General features: G+C 38.0%; 3 protein-coding genes across 3 annotated transcripts; all 3 read left to right on the top strand.

The window, feature by feature from the left end:
- The first annotated feature begins 60 nt into the window (after positions 1–60).
- LOC145914797 (translesion synthesis protein REV1-like) lies at positions 61–6194 on the top strand. Its single transcript, XM_083002645.1, has 19 exons — positions 61–473; positions 735–940; positions 1039–1138; positions 1193–1300; positions 1400–1467; positions 1536–1770; positions 1928–2083; positions 2196–2410; positions 2741–2884; positions 3234–3370; positions 3584–3691; positions 3912–4121; positions 4365–4474; positions 4569–4648; positions 4811–4881; positions 5018–5119; positions 5174–5510; positions 5615–5765; positions 5971–6194. Exons 1-19 carry the CDS (start codon positions 229–231, stop codon positions 6182–6184), a joined length of 2997 nt encoding a protein of 998 aa, XP_082858771.1. The 5' UTR covers positions 61–228; the 3' UTR covers positions 6185–6194.
- Positions 6195–6919: 725 nt separating this feature from the next.
- LOC145914808 (uncharacterized) lies at positions 6920–8479 on the top strand. Its single transcript, XM_083002656.1, has 4 exons — positions 6920–7081; positions 7198–7359; positions 7776–7941; positions 8236–8479. Exons 1-4 carry the CDS (start codon positions 6920–6922, stop codon positions 8424–8426), a joined length of 681 nt encoding a protein of 226 aa, XP_082858782.1. The 3' UTR covers positions 8427–8479.
- Positions 8480–10271: 1792 nt separating this feature from the next.
- Positions 10272–12380, top strand: LOC145914809 (uncharacterized). Its single transcript, XM_083002657.1, has 4 exons — positions 10272–10458; positions 10675–10836; positions 11102–11267; positions 11621–12380. The coding sequence occupies exons 1-4, from the start codon at positions 10288–10290 to the stop codon at positions 11791–11793; spliced, it is 672 nt and encodes a 223-aa protein (XP_082858783.1). The 5' UTR covers positions 10272–10287; the 3' UTR covers positions 11794–12380.
- Positions 12381–13268: the final 888 nt, after the last annotated feature.

The raw sequence follows: 13268 nt of genomic DNA, 5'->3' as shown, positions 1-13268 counted from the left end.
ATGTGGCAAATTTGCAAAATTATTCTGCCAGAATTCTGCCAGAATGAGGGTGGTCAATCATAACAAAACAACAAGATTTTAAATGATTTTGTGTTTGTGACATTGTAAGCAATTAGCAGTGTTTGGTAGTTGATCTTAATGCAAACTATCTGCATTCAAAGTTCAGTCTACTAGGATCCTCTTGGTTCTGTAGCCCTATTATATGGTGCAGTGACAACTGGTATAAAAATGGGTGGAAGAGGTCAGTTTCGTGTCCAATCAGACGATGGCTGGTCAAGTATGGGAGGATACATGAATGCCAAGATTCAAAAACTTGATCAGCAGTTTGAGGATCAGAAAAACAAAGAAGACTGTTTATCTTCCTTGTTCGAAAATGTTGCGATCCATGTAAATGGCTACACCATTCCAACAGCAGATCAACTTAAAACCCTCATGGCTCAACATGGTGGACGATTTCATGCCTATTATTCAAGGTATGTGCTTTACCATGTAATGTAGGCATCAAATAAATGGTATGTTTCATAATATACTGATGCAATTTATTCAATTTATTTCAGCTAGTGTAAAAGTTAAGTTTTAAAAGAATGTTGAAGGAAATGTCATTCTTCTTCAACTGAAAAACAGTTATTTTATTAAACATTTTGTATTTTTACTGTTTTTGACAAAATTAGTTCAAAGAATGTTTGAAAGAGCTTTACATGAATTATGCTGATCAGCAATTTGTTTTTTTACAGCACAGGGACAACTCATGTAATTGCATCAAATTTGCCCCGAGCTAAAGCAAAAGATTTGAGACCAAACCAGAAGATTGTTAAGCCAGAATGGATTGTTGACAGCATTAAAGCTAATTCGTTGCTTCCAATACAACCATACATTGTGGCAGCACATGGAGTGGGAAAAAATCAAAGGACAATATCAAGTTTTTCTGACAAAATAACAAGTATGTTATTATTCAAAATCTAGTGATTTGTTGATCAAAATCTTGCCTTCGGTAAAATATTGCTTTGTTATTTTATTAATTAGGATGATAATTTTTAGATGAAAAAGCAATTGTTGATGAAGCGAGTTGTTCAACAAGTTTGTTAGTTGAGAAACATCCAACAGATTCAGACATTGAGAATACCACATCAAACACAAGGTAAACCTACCAGCTTTCCAACTGGGTTTATCTAATATTTACAACTTCTTTAAGTGGAAAAATACCTGCGACAACAGACAACAACTTCCTGGCAGATTTCTATGCCAACTCAAGATTGCATTTTCTCTCTACCTGGAAAACTGAACTGGCTGATTTTGTCAGGTATTTCCTGTTCAAAGTTTCTTTCAAATAAAGTTACTTTTGCACAATATTAAAGGATATAATCCATGTAATTGGATCATAACTATATATTGGTTTTAGATCATTAACAAGCAATCCTGCAGAACTAACTGGACAAAATGAGCTGATACAGTTACACCACAAAAAAGGTGAATTTGTACGGTTTCAAGCTCAACCTTTGAATATGGTTACAATGTAACCTATACGACTTTTGCAGTTACTGACTCTCCAGTGGCAGGAAATGAAAGGTGCATTATGCATGTTGACATGGACTGCTTCTTTGTGTCTGTCGGACTTCTTTCTCGCCCACATCTGATTGGTCAACCAGTGGCGGTAACCCATCATTCTACAAATAGTTCATCCACCGTCAGACAAAGACCTGGTGTTGATTTGGAATTTGAAAGAAATTATTACAATAAAAAGCTAAAAAGAAACAAAAACTTGGATGAAAGGTTAATTCAAAGTGTTATTGTGAAGTTGTTTAACCTCAGATTTAAACATTTTGCAGCATAGTATTATTTTTTTGTTGCGTACAAATGTGGGTGGTACATTACCACACAAAATTTATAATGCCATGACTAAAAAAGTAACTATTTTGTTCAATTGCAGTTCCAGGAAGGAGACACCCACAAATAATAATCCCCCATCCACTGACACAGCGCCTTCTTTATCTGAAATAGCTTCGTGCAACTATGAGGCCAGATCTGCTGGTCTCAAGAATGGAATGTTTTATGGAAAAGCAAAGGATCTTTGCCCTGATCTTGTGTATGCCGATGTGTTGGCTACTCTTAACCACAGAATTATCAAATAACAGTTTAAAATTTAAATACTTTGATCTTTTTTTTTAATTTTTAATGCAATTATACTTTTTGTGCAGATGTATTCCATACGACTTCGAGGCTTACAAAGAAGCATCAAGAAAACTTTACTCCATCTTGTGTTCGTACACACGCACCCTGGAAGCGGTGAGCTGTGACGAGGCTCTCCTTGATGTCACACAGTTGGTTGCACAAACGGGGATTCACCCTGGCACTATAGCTGAGCATATTAGAGATAAAATAAAGAAGGAAACAGGTTGTAATGCTTCCGCAGGTTGGTGTTTTTAAAAGTATTGGTCCTTTTTGCAACTAGCACTATGTGCTAATCTGTAGCATGTTTTGATATTCTACTAACCATTAAAAAAGTACATGTTACTTTAAACAGAGGTTTTGTATTGTGGAGTATTTTGTTTATATCAACACTTGAACAGTGACAAAAAGACCCTAAATAATGCTAGTGCAGCTAAGGTTTATAAAAAGTAATGGTAAAGCTAACAATAGACCAACAGTGCATCTTGTTTTTCAAATAACACGAATTTTGACTGGATGACTATTTCAGGTTGAGACTTACAAAAACTAATTAAAATCTGATCAATTGTTTCAGGAATTGGACCAAACATTGCTCTTGCTAGAATGGCTACAAGGGTTGGAAAACCAAACGGTCAACATCAAGTAACAGCAAATATAGCTGAAGAATTCATTCAAGAACATTCAGTGAAGGATTTGCCTGGTGTGGGATGGTCAACTTGTAAGTCAATTTCAGTTGTTAAAATTGAAATTTGTATCTGTGAGCTTTTTTAGTGTTTGTTGGATTTGGATTTATTTCACTTAAAGTAATTTTCACAAAAATAAGTTGTACTAAAATTTTTTTTATGATGGTAGATTTTTTTACATTGAAATCTAAAAACCTACATTCATATTTTATACAAACAGAATTCAAAACTTGTATTATTATAATATTCTGTTTAGAACAAACTCAAAACCTCTGTGCTACAATATTTAGCTATTGTGATTGCACACAGTGCAATGTAGGAGGTCACCTGTCCAGTTCTGCATAACAGTTGTTTCCAATGCCAATAATCTGTTTACAATTTCAGCTGCTCGTCTTGCTGAGCTTGGTGCTGCAACTTGTGGTGATTTGCAGAAAATTTCAGTCGTTCAACTGAAGAAAGAGTTTGGAGTAAAAACCGGTCAGAAGTTGTTTGACTTGTGTAGAGGAATTGATAGCAGACAGGTAATAAACAAGTCTTCTGCATGAAGGGTTATATTTTTTACTTTGTTGTTTTTTTTTTGTAAAATAAACAAAAAATGTTAAAGGATGTTTTGCAATGCTGATGATGAAATCATGACGGGTTTTCAAAAAAAATAATGAAGTTAGGCATGTTTTCTATAAACTGTTAAATGTGTGTTTACCATATCTTGTGATGTTGATGTTTTTTCATGGCAGGTTGTGCAGTCGAAAGAAAGAAAATCTGTATCTGCTGATGTAAATTATGGGATAAGACTTAATACTGTCGAGGAAGTGCAGACTTTCCTCAGAAACCTTGCTTCAGAAGTAAGTATTCACCATTACTTGATTTTAAATCAACTTGTAGAAAATCTCTCATTAATAAATTTCAAAACTCTATCTGGTTGTATTGTGCAATAGACAGTGTCATTTTATGTCATCAGGTATTTGGTAAAAAGTGACTTTTAAAGTAATCTAAATGTGTATTCATTAAAAAAAATTTAAAACCTTTAATTATCTATTGTATTGACTGGTAAATTTTCTTCAGGTGAGTGACAGACTCCATAAAGCTCATGTGGTTGGGAAGAAGGTCACACTGAAGGTCATGGTTCGAAGGTCAGATGCACCGCTTGAAACTGCAAAGTTTGGAGGACACGGTGTCTGTCACACGATGACCCGTAGTCGAAACATTGATTCAAATACAGATGATTGTGATGTAATAGCCCGCGAGGCAATCACACTTATGACGTCGTTGAAGGTGAATTTGTATGACTTTTTTTATTGAAAATGAATGGTTGTTAAAAGTTTTACGAAACCAATTTGTTGTTTGTTTTGTGCTGCTTTTGCCATCCAGCAAAGCATAATTTTGAAGAATTGACCTTTTGGCAAAAACGTAGTCACATTTGCACATTCATGTAACTGTACAAAGTAACAGCTGCAACATGCTCCTGTTAGATTCAATGTGCCATAGTGTTTAACATATAAAAATATTCTGTAAAAGGTCGATATATCTGACCTTCGAGGGATTGGGATTCAAATGACTCAGCTAAAATCAACTGAAACCAGCACAAAACCCGAGTCGTCAACTCTAAGGAAATTTATGAAGACGAGGTAACGAACATTTGGGTAAATTTGTTGTAACTTGTTCAGTGTTACAGTTTATATTCAATTTGCTTCAAACGTTTTTCCATACTTCATCACATAGACCTTCAATCTCAGGGGTGCCATCTCCACAAGGTGAAGCATCAACTTCACATAACATTCATGCAGATGTTTCCATCAAAGGTAAGTGGATAAATTATGAGGTCATGTCTTAGGCAGTTTAATGTGTGTAACATGCGTAACAGAGCATCACAAATGATTGCAAGAATGGCAAAATAGAATAAACATAGGTCATTGCACTTTGAACAGATAGTCTCCATCTAGAAAGTGATTTTTTTTATGCAGAACCACATCTAGAAGCTGCCTTGCCTTCTGAAACTGTGGTTGATTCGGTTTCCAAGACTGAGGAAGTAGCGGTTTGTATACCAATGCATATTTTCCTATCCTTTTAAGGAGATTAATAAAAAAAATTTATTTGCCAAACAAGAAACTGTTATTTATCGTCAAATTATCTCTTTATTTGACACAAAACACTTTGCTTTTATTCCGCAGAATGAGTTTAGCACTAGTTTTCTTGATGCGCTCCCTGAGGACATCAGGCGGGAGGTAGAACAAGACTTACACGCCCAGAAGATGGCGCTCGAACGACCACATGTAAGTTAGTCCACGTTTTAATCACGAAGTTTCATCTCACAACCTTATTTGCAGATCCTTCCAACATCTTCAACAAACTTGCAGCCAAATGGGAGTGTGACGTCACAGAAATCTGTGACGTTGAAGCGAGTTCGAACGAGTTCACGCGGCAGAGGGCGCAAGAGATCGTCGGCGGCTGCGAAGAAAATCCTGAAGGTGAAGGGTTCGAATCCGGGCGCAGAAAGTTCAAGTCCGAACAAACTTATTACTGACATGTTTCGAGTCGTTGGAAAAAGTCGCAAAGACGAGAAACCCGACAAGATTGATCTCACTGTGTCGTCACAATCACAACCGAATAGTGACGCTGGTACAAATGATCACGTGACGCGAAATCTGGAGGCTCAATTCGAAGGTTTGATTGCTGTGTGAAAACCTGGCTCCGTTAAACTTTCTTGTTTGTTGAAAGCAAATCAATAATATTAGAAACTCCACGTACAATTTTTGCCATACATGCAGAACTATCGAACCCTTCGTCGCCACGATCGCCCTCCCCTCCGTCACTTGGTGGCGCCACCACCACTCCAGCATCACGTGACGCCGTTCGTCGCTGGGTGGCGCAAGGTGCGGACGCTCCTCCTTTGGAAGATGACGTCAATGAAATGATTACGTCAGTCCCTGTATTTTGTTGGTTATATAAAGACGATAAATAAAGTTGACTTTATATGTTCTCATTTGCTTGTAATATTGACGCTTACCCCCATGGGTAAAGACGATACTGTACATATATATATATATTGTTAGTTAATATCTTACCGTCAGCACAAATTCACTGACGTGTCAGCTAATCTTTCAATGTATTTGTAAACACGCAGGTATTTACGACGTCTAACATCTGAAAGTCGCGACCTCGAACGTGTAAGTATCGTCATCCGCACCCTACGTCGAAGCATTGTGACGTCAGTGCCTCGCAATGACGATGTTATGACGTCATGGACCGACGCCTACGATTACATTGTCGAAAAAGTCCAGAAAGTTGTCGGGGATTTGTACGATGGCGCGAAACTGTTAGTCGTGCCGATCACGTGATAAGCAAACCTCTGATTGGTCGAGGAATGACGGGCATACATTGAGGTGGAAGTTTGGTGGAAAATGTTGTTTCAGAAGCAAAGATTGGATTTGTGGTGAATTGTGATAACGAGATGTAGATTGCGAAGAAAAATAGTTTTGCATTCTACACAAAAAGCATTATGTGTGCTTCATGTGGGTTTGCATACCTTAAATTTACCTCAATTTTAATATCAAGTTTGCTTCATTGATCAATAATTTTTCACATATTTTACAACCGTTTGTTTTTTTCGCTTCAAATTCACAAACATATCCTGTCATTATTGCATAACGTTATTTCTGATTCAATTTTGCAATATCAGCTGTGCGTGCGGATACCATGCGATATTCAGAGGAACGTGGTGTCACGTGTTGAGTTAGTTTGGCACGTAAGTGTTATTATGTGTGCTGGGGGTGAATCAACTCCGCTAGACGTTGATACGCGAAAACTAGGGTTATTTTGTAATTCTTATTGAATGAATTGTCTTGTTTAAGGATCGTGTAGTATTTATGTGACACTGGATGAGTTGCCTATTTTTATTTTGTTACAAACTGAGTTGGTTATTTCTATGCTAGGTTGATTCTAGTTCCGAATAATTCTGTGTTTGTTTCTGTGTTCAATTGTTTCCAGTTATGAGAGTAACTTGTTTGCACTTTACGATAGTAACAGTGCTTGTTTTAGGGTCTGATTAGGTCAGGGTTTCAGTAATTGTATTGATGATGGATTTGTTGAAATGTGGGTTGGTTGCTGCCATTCTCTTCGTCGCTTCCTTCCAGGTGTGCGAACACATCGGGCTCCCGTTTATGAAAGTAATTCTGCACAGTCTCATCATCAGCCTCTCTACCGCCTCCGTGTTTTACAATTCCGACAAGAAAAAGGTTGGTGAAAAATGGGTTCACAATCGGGGGAAGTCCCTCCAACTATATAGTTAATTTGATCAATGTATTTTATCTTCGCAATCGCCAACATGACGTAGGGATTCTGATCGTTGCAGAATGCTGAAACGTGGAAGTCGAAGCTGGGACTCGACAAACATCCCCTGGGTGGATTTTTCAAGGAAACATTCCGATCTGATGACTTGGCGGGGGATTTACCGAAGAGATATGGCGATAATGCGGAGAGAAAATTTGTCACACAAATTGCGTACCTCGTATCTGTAAGTTGGTGTAAACTTTTAAACGAGTGGATCTCAACCTTTTGGCGCTCGCGGACCGGTAAAGTTTCAAAAAATTTTCACGGCCCGGTGATTTTATGAAATCTCAGAAAAAATGCAATGAAAAGAACATATTATTGAGCATAAAATTTGATATTTCAAAAATATGAATTTCTTACCAAAAACTCATTTACTGTGAAAATAACAAATATTGAGTCAGGTATTTGCTTCCAAGTTCAAGAAGTCAAGTGGAGATTTGGAATCGTGTTGTGAACAATTACATTATCTGACCTTGGTTATTTTCTTGTAATAAACAAGTGCTACAGACAAAGAAGATAACGCTTAACGACGGTTGAGAAGCACTGTGGTTTTAAGACATTAAGTTGTGAGTTGTGATGTAACATGGTTTCTTTCTGCAGGATATTTCCTTTACTCAACTTCATAAATTAAATTCGGTGGAAATATGGAATTTTGTTGATGGAGATCCGATGTCGATATATATTATTGATCCTGAGAGTGGGGAATTGAAAGTTCGAACTTTAGGAAGGAAAGATGGTTGCGACTTTACAGTGATTGTGCCAGCTGGTAAGTTGCCAGCACTGGTTTGTAACCATCCAGTCAGATGTGTGTTGTTTTTCTTGTGGAATTTTGTTTGGAATGAGCCAATATACAAACCCTGGGTATAGTGCAGGCGAATTCTGTTAAGCCTCGCGGGTTAAGCGCCTTGAATTTGTTGATATTCAAAATCCTTCGTTTCTTGCAATGGACAAAATTACCTGTAATAATTTTCAAAGTTTCGTGTTGTTGTGAAAAATCACTATTGTTTGACTTTTGTGTGACCGAAAGATTCGTTTCCAACTTTCCCTTGTATATATACAGGTTGTTATCATGCGAGCTGTCTTGCCACGCCCAAGTTAGGATCCTATTCTCTGGCTTCTGTCATGGTTTGCCCGGGGTTCGAACCCGCGGACGCTTTCGTTCCAACAAGAAGCGAAGTTTTGGAAAAGTTTCCGCAACATCGTGACGTCATCATGAAATTAACCCGCGAAGAAAATGAAGCTGAAAAATAAAAATCTTGTCCTGTGTATTATTCGATAAAATATCATCCAGAAATAAATTATTTACCCAACATTTGTGGCGCTACCTTCCAATGCTACAGATGCGCTAGGTGTGTCTTAAATGTTGTAGATGCGTGTTCTATTTCAGAAAACTCCGTATAGATCTGACACCATTTCAGAATAAACAATCTTTTATTGAGATGGCAAAAACTTCACAGACATCAAAACAGCAAATCCAAGAGTTGAGTTATCAATTCAAGTTCGGTATCGAAATAGTTAGAATGGCATCGAGTTGAATTGTTAGAGTGGTGTGATCTGAATGACTGGTTTTTAGACAATGCATTACATCGCTTTTTAAACCCGCTTGCAACTTTCTTTCGAACAAAAAACTTCTTCAAGTTAAAAATGCCTCTAGGGTATGTAATGATGTGCCAGCGCGCTATAAATGCGTCCAGACAAGGCGGAGACACTGACACGTTTTTATCGGGGTCGCAAGCGAGGTAATTGTTTTAGAGCCATTGTCGTGAAAGTTTTAAATAATTGTTCAGTGTTACGTGAATGCGTGAGTAAACGCTCCAGGATATAAAATTTGCACAAACGTAGTAATGCACGTGATGCAACATACATTAAAAAAAATACATATTAAAAATACACATGTGTGTTCACTACAATGTCAAGTCATTACCAATACGGGTGAAAATCACTGGACGAGTATCGTGATATTCGCTGGGCTCTAAACGAAAGGGGGCTGTTTAGTCCCGAAGATAAAGCCAGTGGATATGATGCATCTGGTATTACGCAATCCTAGGCGACTCGTATTTTTGCCTCGCAAGCACAACCTTGATATGATATCGCCATAGTTTTGTGCCTGTGACCATTACATGGAGTATTTCACCATTATAAAGACTCACCATATGAGCTTGGTATTGTTTTAAGAAAATTCGTCCAATATGTTTTGGGCAGAATGTGTGTTTCTTTGGATAATGGGCATACAAGAAACCTGATCACAATCATTTACGGTGGGTAATTCCATATACCTACTTAATTTGCTTCTTCGCAAACGTAGTGCAATATATACAGCGTCCACTTTCCTTGTCACGTAATAAAATGTCTCTGGTTCGTTAATATTACGTCCAGTATTTCTCCTGCCTACGTCACAACAACACTCATCTCTCGGGTATTCCCCTTTCATTCACGCGTGACCATTTGACAAACAAGTCTCCAGCGGTTACGTGACCGACCACATGCTCTGCTGTGTGTGTAAGTAAGGCGACACCTTCTTTGCCCAAACGCGCGCTGTTGTGGAAGTGAAGTGGTGACCAAACCTATTGTGGTGAACAGCAGCTTATAGCGTATGGTAACCATTGCTCCTTTATGGTGGTTTCTTGGTTCTTGCCAACTTATACATTGAGAAACAAAAGCAATCGTGGATTTCATACAGCTAGCTTGCAGATGTGATAGACGCTTAGACGGTATTCAATCGAACGAAAAAAGCTGTGAATTATTTTTAGGTTTTTTTTTGGGCGGGTTGCACCTAGTTTGGTAACCAATGGTTAATGGCGGCTGTATAGCCACCACAAAGTGGAATTCTTGCCGGCTATTTAGCTTACAAGATCTTTCTAAGTCACACCATTGCGGAACGATTAGGTCTCAAGTAATATAAAGCTGAAAATAGTTTGCAAATGCAAATCTTTTCTGACAGAAGCTTGATAAACACCAGGGCACAACCTATAGTCGGATTTTGACGCAGAGAGTCTATTTGTAAACAACACCGCCTGACCTGTCGTTGTCTTGCTGTTACGTAAGTTGTGAAAAGTAAATATCATAGCGTGCTTACATTTTGTTTTAACAGGAAAATTGAAATTCGCGAAATATGTTGGACTTATTGGTTAGTTTCAGTCTTGGTGTTTTCGTCTACCACTGTGGTACCACATCCCATTACACAGTGGAGGTGTTTGTGGCATTATTAACATTGCTGGTGATATTGTATTTTATCAGACGTCAGCAACCGAGTTCCAAACAAATGGAAAGCGACAAAAAGATTGTAAGTAATTTATTTATGTGGTTTAGACATAATTTGTTAAAATCATACAAATACAAAGTGGTAACTGATTCCGGGAATCACACCCGATTCCTGACATATTGTCCCACGATTTCGTACAAATACAACGCTTTTCTACCGCAAATAGATTTTTGTATTTCCAAGCATTGACTTCCGTGTATTGCTGACTCTAAAATATTCGTCGTTATTTTAATTTAGGATGGGGATTATTGGATCAGGGAGTTGAATCTCTCGCATCATCCGGAGGGAGGGAGTTACAAGGAGTTTTATAAGAACATGAAACATATTGATCATCTCCCCGCAACTTACGGTGATCATGCCGTCAGATCGTTTGGGACTCACATCTATTTCCTGTTGAAGGTGCGAAAACTTCGATGGTGACTTTTTTTGCGAATAAAAACGAACTTATTGTGGAATCTACGTTAAGAAAAAAGTCATAAGCCTAACCGACATTTAAGCATAGCAAATTTCGAGCTTTGGCTTTTATGTTGAAAGTATTTCGAGTATTGTTCAGTTTTACTCATTTTAAGTTTTACGCGTCATCTTTAAATTATCGCGTGGCCAGTAAACTCGTACGAAGCATAATTCCCTTTTATAAATAGTTTACACGAACTTTTTTTTGAAGGCAAATGAAACTGCGCAGTTTCACCGACTAAAAAGTGATGAGATTTGGAATCTAGTGGACGGAGGTCCAGTAACAATTTTCATCATAAACAAACATACGGGACAGTTGGAGAAACACCACTTGGGAAAATATGAGAAGCTGAGGTTCAGCACCATAGTACCCGCAGGTCTGTAACAAATAACAACAGGAAACAATGGCATTGTAACATATATTGATAAATGGCGCAGCAGAATGAAGCAAACATCTTTTATCGTTCTTGAACGTCAAATGATAACGACCACCTTTTTTCACATTTTCTTGTGTCATTTCTGTGGATTAAAATCGAAATTGGGCAAAGCCATTTCTTCAACCTTGCTCGTCTGATTTGAACAGAAACACTGACTAAAACTCTTTTACAAAGAATCACCAAACACACTGTTACATATTTCGTGAAAATCTTGTGCATAAAAGATATTCTGCCACAATATTTGTGTGCTATATCTTATAACGCTGCCAAACATGTTGTTACTTTTATTGTAGAAAGTTTTTACGCGATTCGTTTGAAAGATCCTTCTTCGAATGGTTACGCTCTGGTGACGAACACAGTGTGTCCAGGATTCGAATACGACGATTTCGAACTTTCTACACGTGACCAACTGTTGAAACTCTACCCCCAACACAAGGAGGTCATACTTGATATGACGCCAACCTAAAACACTCGACACAACCGAAAAACACTTGATTCCCAGCCAGAACTATATGAGTTGATAACTCTAGCTTCATCGCCAGGATTAGTTTGCGGGAGCTCTGGGACGTTCACAATTGATGTAGGAACGATTCAATGACCATCGGGGAAAAAATGCTGATCCCAATTACTCTGAAATGCATTCCTAGTTTTATTCGTGTGCCAAACACTAATATTTGCCATCGTCGCAGAAGTCGCCACATTCCTCGACCTCACATAGCATATCAGGTATAGGTAGTTGACCACCCACTATTTGCCTGCAAATACTTGACAGAAAGTTGGGAGAGACATTCGGGCAATTATTAGCCATCAGGTCATTGGCCTTCCACAGACTCCGTGCTCCTGCACGAGGGAAGTATTGGTTGTATAGCGAACATGTTTTTGATTCCTTCATAAAATCTATTTTTGTGAATTTGAGCTCCCAAACAAAAGGAATGTAAATTCCCTGTAGCATTTATATTTTATAAGTAAAATGAAAATATGCCTGCGTGCGATGGGGATGGCAAACACTGTTGGCCACGACAGCGGAATTGTTGTGATGACGTAATAAAATAACTTGGCGAAATACTGCACAGTTACTCTGAACAGCCTTAAGTAGAAATCCTTCTAATATTGAGCAGATATGAACAATATATATCTATCCCCACTGTTGAAAACATCACAGGGTAACCATGAAATCCCTGCAATAACAACCGTGTACATGCAAAGTCCAGGGATTCCTTCTTCGTTCATGCGTGACCGGAGTGCTGACATTTCTCGGCCACTCCGTGGTCTCAGTTCTGGACGTGACGCAGAACAACGTATATCGGTCGACGTGTTATATTACTCAGGAAGTAGAGGGATGAAGGCATATTGCTGTGTGCGGTATCGAGGCAGGGTCTGGTCAATATTGTTGCCCGTTGGCCTCAGTTAACTGGTAGCTTAATTATTGATAAGGTTTCAACGTACATACGCGTCCAGTCGCATAGTAAACTAAGTTACAAATGTAATTATTATATTTTTAGTTGGGTCTGTAGGTACGGCAGTTCAAAGTAATTGAATTGCTACTTTAACTAATGAAACTGTAAAGGTGTAAAATCAAAACTTTAAATAGTTGATACTTCTTATAATTGCGTTATACATTTTCTGTGAGAACAAATCTCGTGTGATTATTAGGGCAATTAAGGTGACGGTCGATAATAATGCAAAAATCCTTTCTTGGGATAAAGATTTTATTCTGTTTGGGTCAGAAACATGTTAACAGACAGAAAATTTTTACCTTTAGGATTTTGAGAAAAATAGTTCAAAACTTCTAAACTTTTGGTTGTTCAAGAGAAAAATATGTTAGACTTTGCAAAAAGGCCAGGGCACAACCTATAGTTGGATTTTGACCCAGAGAGTCTATTTGTAAAGAACACCGCCTGACCTGTCGTTGTCTTACTGTTACGTAAGTTGTGAAAAGCA

Source organism: Ascidia mentula, chromosome 9 (genome assembly GCF_947561715.1).
Source record: "Ascidia mentula chromosome 9, kaAscMent1.1, whole genome shotgun sequence".
In the NCBI taxonomy this organism is placed as follows: Eukaryota; Metazoa; Chordata; class Ascidiacea; order Phlebobranchia; family Ascidiidae; genus Ascidia; species Ascidia mentula.
Note: the sequence above shows the minus strand (reverse complement) of the source record. Positions and strands in the feature narration are given on the sequence as shown.

Excerpts from the sequence above, each read along its gene's own strand:
- LOC145914809 (XM_083002657.1), top strand. The coding sequence starts at position 10,288 with ATGTTGGACTTATTGGTTAGTTTCAGTCTTGGTGTTTTCGTCTACCAC. Across the intron at positions 10,459-10,674 it reads TGGAAAGCGACAAAAAGATT|GATGGGGATTATTGGATCAG; the intron begins GTAAGTAATTTA and ends ATTTTAATTTAG. Across the intron at positions 10,837-11,101 it reads ACATCTATTTCCTGTTGAAG|GCAAATGAAACTGCGCAGTT; the intron begins GTGCGAAAACTT and ends TTTTTTTTGAAG.
- LOC145914808 (XM_083002656.1), top strand. The coding sequence starts at position 6,920 with ATGATGGATTTGTTGAAATGTGGGTTGGTTGCTGCCATTCTCTTCGTC. Across the intron at positions 7,360-7,775 it reads AAATTGCGTACCTCGTATCT|GATATTTCCTTTACTCAACT; the intron begins GTAAGTTGGTGT and ends TTCTTTCTGCAG. Across the intron at positions 7,942-8,235 it reads TACAGTGATTGTGCCAGCTG|GTTGTTATCATGCGAGCTGT; the intron begins GTAAGTTGCCAG and ends GTATATATACAG.
- LOC145914797 (XM_083002645.1), top strand. The coding sequence starts at position 229 with ATGGGTGGAAGAGGTCAGTTTCGTGTCCAATCAGACGATGGCTGGTCA. Across the intron at positions 3,692-3,911 it reads TCAGAAACCTTGCTTCAGAA|GTGAGTGACAGACTCCATAA; the intron begins GTAAGTATTCAC and ends AATTTTCTTCAG. Across the intron at positions 5,511-5,614 it reads TCTGGAGGCTCAATTCGAAG|AACTATCGAACCCTTCGTCG; the intron begins GTTTGATTGCTG and ends CCATACATGCAG.